This window comes from Glossina fuscipes, unplaced genomic scaffold (assembly GCF_014805625.2).
Source record: "Glossina fuscipes isolate IAEA_lab_2018 unplaced genomic scaffold, Yale_Gfus_2 112, whole genome shotgun sequence".
NCBI classification, from domain to species: Eukaryota; Metazoa; Arthropoda; class Insecta; order Diptera; family Glossinidae; genus Glossina; species Glossina fuscipes.
Genome location: NW_023998455.1, coordinates 3,510,349 through 3,519,599, shown reverse-complemented (window position 1 = coordinate 3,519,599; position 9,251 = coordinate 3,510,349). Strand labels below are relative to the sequence as shown.

General features: G+C 34.0%; 3 protein-coding genes across 3 annotated transcripts; all 3 read right to left on the bottom strand.

The window, feature by feature from the left end:
• Nucleotides 1-476: 476 nt before the first annotated feature.
• On the bottom strand, nucleotides 477-2,312 carry LOC119639394 (short-chain specific acyl-CoA dehydrogenase, mitochondrial). Its single transcript, XM_038036730.1, has 3 exons — nucleotides 2,134-2,312; nucleotides 1,805-2,023; nucleotides 477-1,737 (listed from the first exon to the last, which is right to left on the bottom strand). Exons 1-3 carry the CDS (start codon nucleotides 2,165-2,167, stop codon nucleotides 764-766), a joined length of 1,227 nt encoding a protein of 408 aa, XP_037892658.1. The 5' UTR covers nucleotides 2,168-2,312; the 3' UTR covers nucleotides 477-763.
• Nucleotides 2,313-5,545: 3,233 nt separating this feature from the next.
• On the bottom strand, nucleotides 5,546-7,641 carry LOC119639393 (putative GTP-binding protein 6). The gene is made up of 4 exons (XM_038036729.1): nucleotides 7,353-7,641; nucleotides 6,661-7,278; nucleotides 5,742-6,476; nucleotides 5,546-5,686 (listed from the first exon to the last, which is right to left on the bottom strand). The coding sequence occupies exons 1-3, from the start codon at nucleotides 7,616-7,618 to the stop codon at nucleotides 5,744-5,746; spliced, it is 1,617 nt and encodes a 538-aa protein (XP_037892657.1). The 5' UTR covers nucleotides 7,619-7,641; the 3' UTR covers nucleotides 5,546-5,686; nucleotides 5,742-5,743.
• Nucleotides 7,642-7,795: 154 nt separating this feature from the next.
• Nucleotides 7,796-8,547, bottom strand: LOC119639395 (transmembrane protein 141). The gene is made up of 3 exons (XM_038036731.1): nucleotides 8,467-8,547; nucleotides 8,084-8,396; nucleotides 7,796-8,017 (listed from the first exon to the last, which is right to left on the bottom strand). The coding sequence occupies exons 2-3, from the start codon at nucleotides 8,196-8,198 to the stop codon at nucleotides 7,821-7,823; spliced, it is 312 nt and encodes a 103-aa protein (XP_037892659.1). The 5' UTR covers nucleotides 8,199-8,396; nucleotides 8,467-8,547; the 3' UTR covers nucleotides 7,796-7,820.
• Between the last annotated feature and the right edge of the window lie 704 nt (nucleotides 8,548-9,251).

Below are 9,251 nucleotides of genomic sequence, written 5' to 3'. Positions count from 1 at the left end.
ATATCCTCTACCATGGAAAATATTCCCAAAATGGAAACTATTTCATACATGATTATATTCATATACTCATAAATATCCCAGACAGTTCAAATATGTAAAGAAAAACTCAAGAGCACAAAAAATTTTCTGATTTTGATTGTGTTGATGTTTATTCTCAAAAGTTTTGTATGATAGTATTGCCTCTGTTCTATATGCAAGTCTATTATAGCGTTTCTAGAAATGTTTTTTTTACACATATCTTGTTTTCTTATTTACAATCTGTCAATATTTAGCAAAATAATTCATTTACTTACACAAAAGATTTTTATGCAAATCAATATAAATTGATTAAAATTATAGCTTCCGATAGTCATTGCCTGGCTTATTCTTTACACAGTTTATACAGTTTGGGAACTAACGTTGGTCAAATGGGATTTGATATGAATACTAAAATTATACCACGGCCTAAAATGGTAACGTGTAACGAGTACGGCATCTTTACAAAAATAATCGTTTATCTTTTTATTACGCTTTTAATCAAAGATGAAATTACCACCGAAAACTAAAAAAAAAAAAAAAAGGTTGTTGCACTGAAATGCCGAAATTCCCTAAAAATGAGTTTCATATGATTTTCTTGATCTAACATTTACTACAAGAATTATTCCTATTTGCTTTTTTTTACGAAGGTCAGTACACTTATATACGAACTAATATTTAAACTTTTACCTTAACTTAGGGGAATTAAATGCTATAAAAATGAACTTTTAACAGCTTTCAAGTTTGTTTAACTTCCGTATTCTTTAAGGGCAGCTGCGGAAATGACCATGCGCTGTATTTCCGAAGTTCCTTCATAAATTTCAGTAATACGAGCGTCTCTATAATAACGTTCTGCGGCCATGTCACTAACGTAGCCCATTCCGCCTAATATCTGTATGCATTGATGACTACAAAAAGTCGCTGCTTCAGATGCGGACAATTTAGCCATTGCTGCTTCTTTTGTATACGATTGATTATTGTCCTTGAGCCAAGCTGAGCGCCAAGTTAATAAACGAGCTGATTCAATTTTTAAAGCCATATCGGCAATTTTCCCTTGTATTGCCTGCAGTTTTGCTATGGGTTTACCAAAAGCTGTTCTTTTCTGAGCATAGTCTACGGCTAGTTCCAAGGAAGCTTGAGCGATGCCCAAAGCCTGGCTCGCAATTCCAATACGTCCAGCATCTAAAGTCTTCATGGCTATTTTGAAGCCATAACCTGGCTGACCTAGCATATTTTCCTTTGGTATAATACAATCTTCGAAGATCAACTGACAAGTGGAAGAGGCTCGTATACCCAATTTATCTTCTTTTTTACCTATGGAAAATCCATTTATGCCTTTCGTTACGATGAAAGCGGATATTCCTTTATGCTTTAGAGATTTATCGGTGGTGGCAAACACAATTGCGGCACCACCTTCAAACGCGTTAGTGATCCAAGCTTTTGTACCGTTCAATAAGTAATGATCTCCCTTATCGGAAGCCGTGGTGGAAGCAGCGCCAGCATCTGAACCATTACCAGGTTCAGACAAAGCAAAACAGCCAATTTTCTCACCAGTGGTATATGGAGCGATGAATTTTTTTTTTTGATTATCATTGCCGAAAGCCAATATCGGACCCAAATATAGAGAATTGTTCACAGACATAATAACCCCAGCGGACGCACAACCACGCGATATTTCTTCCATAGCTATTGCATAAGCTAGAGAATCCAATCCGGTGCCACCTTGTTTAATTTAAATAAATCGATCATTTGCTTCTTTGCATTGATTTCATCTAAAAACAAAACATACCATATTCTTCCGGTATGGCGATAGCCATTAAACCCAGTTCTCCCATCTTCTTTATCTGCTGTTCAGGATATAAATGCTCTTTATCCGCTTTGGCTGCATTCGGTATCAACATCTCGGTAGCAAAGTCTCGGCAAGTCTTCTGTAACATTTGATGAGTCTCGGGCAAGGCTGATAAACATGCTATACTACGCTTAGCTTGTGTTTGCCGCAAAGTTTGCACTTATCAATTATGCGAATTTTAAACAGATACATTCAGAAAAGGAATTCAAAGTCCAATAAATCAAACTATTGTTCAGCTATAAAGCAAACAAAAAGAAAAGAGGACTCACCTAATTTTAAAGTATTATTCATTTTACGAAACATGATTTTACAAATTTTTAATTAGAAATATAATATAAAAATTTGACAAATTTAAAATGTATACAAACTGTGCTATGATCCTCAACAAAGCAACACAATAAACTAATAAACTAACTAAAACTAAGTTGAGCTAACTGATCTTGCTAAACTGTTTGGGGACAATTATTCCAAAACAGGGTTACCGCTTCTATTTCGTTTTGTATGAGCATTTTTCACCAAAACCTCTACTGTTGTAATTTAAATTAAGAGCAATATGTGTTTTCAAATTTTTTATATAATTTTGATTAAAAATTTACTTGTGTAGATTTTCAGATATTTCGAATTTTAAATTTATGTATCTATATTTTACGATAAAAGGCAAGCAAAAAACAGTCGAATGAAAAACTTTGTTCACTTCCCAACACTACGATATAACTCAATGAATTCAATAAAAAAAATAAATTATACAAAATAGAACGTAAAGCCGTTAAAAAAATCAATTATTTCATATGTACCATTACTAAGTTCCTAAGCACGAATTTTTTTTTAAATTTGGGTATTTGCAAAACTTGATTGCGGAAAATTGGTGTCCAGCGACTCATGTTCGCATTTCTTGAACTTTGCGGAACCGCATGCCAGCCATGCTGGACCAATCTGAACAGGTGGTAATCAGAAGGCGCCATATTTGGTGAGCGCGCTGGAGATGGCAAAACTCTCCATTGGAGTTGTAACAGACATCCCAGATAACACCTGCTACAAGTGCTCAAAGAGTGTCATTTCCATTCAATCTGTGTCGCTCTTGTTTGACTTTCAACAACTCAGCCAGTACAATTACACACACATACACAATCGTATTTAACATACCGGTTCCAGTTATTACGGCCTCTCTTTTTTTTGTCGCGTTTTATATATATTTGTGACCAAAATTACGACAGTTTATTATCTGGACATATAAGCCACAAATCTATTGACTCCATCTTACTCACCAAACCAAAAAAAAAACTAATATTATTGAAATATATGCGAAGCAGAGCTTACGAAGTACTTTCTGCCTTGCATTAAAAGCGAAATTGATCTTAGGAACTAATCAAAATTGCATTCATATCTACCAACTTTGATTCGTTATGCTTATTGGTTCTTATTTGCATAATAAAATTGATAATTCAAATTTTATTTAACAGAGCGCTGCTCAAAATTATGGTGAATATTTCATAACGTTTTAACGCTCACATAAACGGAAATGGATATGTGCGCGCTTAATGGGTGACCACTTTCAAATGTGTTCAAATTGCGCCTTCACATTAGCTTAAATGGTTTATACTGGACCACCAGCTAATTCAAAATGGTGGAAAACGAGCAGAAGTCAATACAAGAAAGGGTATTGCAAACATGAACAAACCTAGAACAAATTCATAAAAACTGCGAACATTTATTTGCGGCGAACGAAAAATTTAAAGGTAATTCCTTCTACTTGCAATCCAAAGTGGTTCGGGCAAAAGAACGAATAGATCAAGAACTAAAATATGTTTTAAGAGATAAACAATCTGAATCGGAAAAAGAAACCAGTCAACAGCAGTGAGAAATACATAAATTCAGGTTTCATTTGCTATTTGTTTATGTAAGATGGATATGTAGCCGTTTATTTCAGTTCAAAAAAAAAATATGAATACGTTAGGAAATTATTTCTATTCCTACTTTTATGAACTATTGCAACTTACGAAGTGTCTAAACTTTTAATCAAACGATTTAAAAAAAAAAAAACTATAAATTAATTTATATGTGGAAAAACAATTTCTAATCTTGCTTCCACCAATAATTTTTTTTTTCTTACGTGACTGGATTATGGGTCTAAATTGTATTAAACAGGCCTAATACAGTAAGGGAAAAAGAAGAAAATTTATGCTTAAAACTACTTTGAATATGACATAGACGTCCAAGGCTGTTTTGTGAATAATTGAATTACTTTATTTAATTAAAAATGAAGAAAATTAAAATGTTAATAAGTAGCGTTTTAAAAAAGAGAAATATTTGCGTAATACCAGAGGTACATATTTCGAATTGAAAAATCCACTATTTGCTCATCGTATGTAATATATATGTTATTTTTTGAATGATGGATCACTTGGAGATTTTTTACTAAATTGGACGGGCCGTAAGCCCAACCAATTTTCCAACCGGCCACTGAATCTACTTACACCAAAGCGAAAGCAACTATTGGGTTTTAAAGGTATAAAATGGGGTTTGCCACCTGCCATTTTAATCAGTGGTTCATAGAAATTAAAAAAAAAAAAATAATAATAATAACTTCATCGCTCACATCGACCTGATCCTTTATCGAGGAGTGTAAAGCCTCATAAGCGCCGGATGTAATCAAGATGTCCGTTAAAGGATTCAATCCAAATGACTCAACTCTTCAGTCAATGATTTATATTAATAAATATAATATTCTCGCTATTAGAGAGAAAATGTGTTCTTAAGTACCTAAGTAAATCCACAATTGACCCATTGACAGCGTAAAGGAAAAAAACTCTTTCTTGCTTGTAGGATAGGAGAAAATTCGCGAAAAAGAAAGTAAGAGAAGAAACTTTTTTTATTTATTACAAAAACCTGACTACATTGGGTATATTAAAATCATAAGGGCCATAATTTCTTCAACGAATCCGGACACTGCAACGACAGTTGCATACAGTTCTAAATAACATGAATTTTAGCCCAGCCAAGCTAATTTTTGGTTTTTAATAGGTTGGAAGGAAAGTTCTGTCGTATTTTATTCATGTACTTTGCTTTAACACAAATCCAAGAGATTCAATGTGATATCCAACAGTTATATGATGAATGCCTAACTCTTCTGCAATTTCTCGATTTGTTAAATGTGGATTATTTTCCAACATGGATCGGAAAACATCATTACCGATCACTTCCTTGGCTCAGATCTCCGGAACGAAATTTGCTAATCCATCTTCGACAAGTACGAATATTTACAATATCTTTTCCAAATAACGCACATAAATTTTTACATGCAACCGATGCGTTGCTTACTTTTTGCAATTCATACAAAATGCAGTGTCTTAGATGGACTTTATCTACTGACATGTTTTTCACTTTAAATATCACAAGTATCAATGATGAATGGTAAAAAAAAAAGACTCCTTTTATATTATACAGCAGTTAAAAAAAAAAAAAAAAATCCATATGACTCAATAGCTAGATGTTTTTTTATTTACAAGAAAAATTACCTGCCTATTTAAAATACTTTCGCTCCAACCTAATACTTTTTTCTTATTTCAAGACATGCAGATGCTAGAGAGCTAAATGAATTTTGAATTTTTTGAAAGAATTATTAAATGGGTATTTATTTGCTGTAGTTTATTAAAGTACACAATAAGAAATTACCTCAGCGGCCATGATGCCGTCTTTGTTTATGGTTACACCGATATATAAATTACTTCTTCACTTCCTTGAACAAAATTAATTTTTAACTTTTTAGTATGGATTTTGTTTGGTACTAGATTACATTGCACTCGTTTATAGTTCTTGCAAATTCTAATTTATAATAATTAATTTTAAGTGTTATGACCATCAAGGATATTTACTGTACCTTTAATGGCAAAAGTACCGTTTGAATTGTGCAAAACTGATCTCTGTGATAATAACATCCATTAGCATAAATTCAGGTTCATTTTGGTCAGCCTGCGTACTCACTACGGTCGCGTTTTTGTAAAGCCAAGCCATTTCTGGGCCGCCATTACGCACTTTAATGATTATCTGTCGTCTTGCCGTCACTTCCAATATATTTTGTTCTATTACGCTTGATAACTCTTCTAAACCGCTAAGTTTTTTGCAAGAAACTTTCAATAAATTGTCGAAATGTGCGGCTTTTTCATCTTGCAATAAATCAATTTTGTTAGCAACATTTATTATTTGTGGCAATTGGTATATTTCGTCGCCTTTCATGCCCAGATTATGCGTTAAAGATTCCAAAGTTTTTTCCACATGTTCCTTTTGCGCCTGATAGCACGAATGCGATACGTCTTGAACGTGCAAAATAACATCGGCTAACATAGCGTCTTCCAATGTCGCTATGAAACATTCTATGAGGCCGGTGGGAATATCAGACATGAAACCCACTGTGTCCATATAAATGATTTTAAGATTGCAAGGTAATAAGCCAGCATGAGCTGTAACATCCAAAGTAGCGAAAAGTTGATCTTTCGGTTGCATGCTTTGTTCTTTTGTTAATGCCTTAATTAAAGAGGTTTTTCCAGCATTCGTATATCCTACTACGGCCACAATAGGGTAATGGTTTTGCTTACGCTTATTGCGTAAGAGCTTTCTAGTAAATAATAATGAGTAATGAATATTATGGAATTAATATAATGGTCTTCAAGGAGAGGTGTCGTTTCAAATTTCGTAGCATTTTGGCAAGAAAAATATTAAGCTCGCATTGTTTGTTTATTGCTTTAAAAACAAAAAAGCACTTGGGTCATTCATTGTCCTATTAACTGTTTCTTACTTACCTATGGTTTCTTATACGTTCCAATTCTTGTTTTAGTTTACGTTCTCGTGTCCTCAGAATCTCTTTTTGCGTGTCTGTTAAAGACCAACCAACTCTTCTTGACTTGGATAAATTGGCATCTTTTGCTTGGGCCCAAATATATGGTAGCTCAGCCATGGCAACTTGAATTCGAGCTTCTGCACTGGTGGCGTGTAAACGTAATATCTGTATTACTATTGAATAACGGTCCAAAACCGGTAAATTAAAATAAGACTCTAAAATCGATTTCTGGGCGAAACTCAATGACCCTTTACTCACAAACAGGCATGTTAAACGTTTATCACAGGCTCCCTTAGCTTGACGTAAATCGTTAACTATGTTCTTGAGTTCTTCTAATTTACCTTTGCCAAAAAGTGCTTTACGCTCCAAAGATTCTAAAGGAACTTTTAAAGATAAAGCCACATGCCAGTTTGGTAAGGAATTTACTAAAGCTTCAGCTTCCTTTAATTGATCGTCCGGACTTGTAGACATATTCCGTTTAGGACCCCATTTTACATAAGGTTGTATTATTAAAACACTATGAGCAACTTGAAAATTCCGAGTAAGATGCATAGCACCATTAACTACTTCTTCATATTCACTAAAAAAAAAATGATGAATGATATAGATACAGACATGATTCTAACAAAGACCTTAACTACTAACTACCTTTACCTGTCCTCTAAATTCAGAGAATCATTTTCGTAAGCAAAATCTTTTTCTTCGACATCAGGAACTTTTTGTTCTTTACCTTCGAAATGATGTTTGGAGCTACGCAGACCTTTGACACCGATATTACGTGTATATTTAAAACGTTTAAAGTTATCCTCATTCACATTCAAACGCGGCGTCGGTGTATTCGCCGTATTCGTAATTATCAGAGCCTTGTATTGTTGTCTAGTGGAAACCTGCAATCTCCTTGCCACGTTTATTACGAACATCTTTATGGTTATGCTTAAATATAGTTTTGTTAAATCAGTATTCTTTCTTCTTTTCTTGAGATGTTAAATTCGCTTAAATTCGCTTGGACTGGGCGTCAAACTTGCAATGATTTTTATGCTATCAAAAGAAAACACACGCTTGTCCTAATGGGAAATAATTTATTTAGCTAAGGCACTGTCGCTCGTCTTGTACTGATATGAATCAATATTCGTTTTCTTTTAATATAGTATGCTTATCTTCAGCTGCCATCCACGCGGCTTGACAAGATTTTGTGCGGATGCTCGTTAAGTGGTAAGCTATGCCAGTAGCTGTTAATACTGATATTAATATGTTATATTGTAAAGGATAGTATAACTTTTTTTGTATGACTTTTTGCGCGAAATATGTGCCAGAGAATCCTTGAAATTAGTTTTTTAAAAAATTATGCAAGCGATTGATTATTATGTTTGCAAAATATTACTTACCTAAGCAAAATGAAGCCAAGCCGGTAAATAATGCTCTGGTCATACAATTCATATAACTATCGAAACCTGGATGTTTATCTCGTTGCTGATCTTTTAAAAGCCGTATATCATTCATAATAAACGCAACTTATGCAAATTCGTTAAATAACAACAATAAACAACAACACTTTGCTTCTCTTGTCTTTTTTGGTTTAATCGTTGTGTTGTGATCCTGACTTGTTTTATAATTACAGATGTGCGACAGGATGTTGTGACTCCTTGATGGTGGTAGACAGTAACAGAGTAAACACTTCGTTTAATCACCAAAAAGCACCTAAATTCAATTAGCAAAATTGAGGTTATGTTTGTAAACATCTGTTATATTAGATAGTTCTTTGCCATACCTGCGTGCAACTTTTGCTGGTCAACTGACATCTGTGTTATTCAAATAGTATTTTATGATCGCATCGCAAAGTAATAAGAAAAATATTAAAAGTTGTCTAGAATAAGCAACCTGCACCAAAAAGGCAGAAAAACAAGCAAAAGGAAGAAGAAGAAGTAACTGCAGTTATTGCCATACCAATTAGCAACTCTTGCTGTGATATCTCTGTTATTGAAGTTGTATTTTCAGAAGATATTGCAAAAATAATAAAACTTGTGTTTTTTTTTAAGGATTATGGCTGAACCAACACAAGTAGAATCTACGGCTTCGGTGCGTTTAACAAATGATGATTTCCGTAAGTTATTGGCCACATCCCGGGTTCCACCTTCTGGAAGTTAGTCTTACGACGGTCCAAGAATTTCACCTCTCGCGTCGTAATACTAATGCCCCCAAACTGCTTCTATTAATCATTACCTCTTGATCTAAAAACCAATGAAAGTAGAACAGAGGTCTTATTTCATTATTCCATGCACAAAATATTCAAGCATTTGGAGCCTGCTTTAAGCACTTTAATTTGTTCAAAGTAATTGTACCGGCCCACAACAGCACTCGATGAAGAGCATTGAAGCAGGTTTAAATAGGAGGAATATGTAAAGAATACAAGTATTACAATTACATATAAGAACTCCACCGGTAATACGCTTACATACATAAGGTATAGCACAAACTACAATTATAGTTGTACTACCCGTATGAAGCACAAGTTCAACTACGAACGTTTTAACCGCAACAACTTTAATATACGCT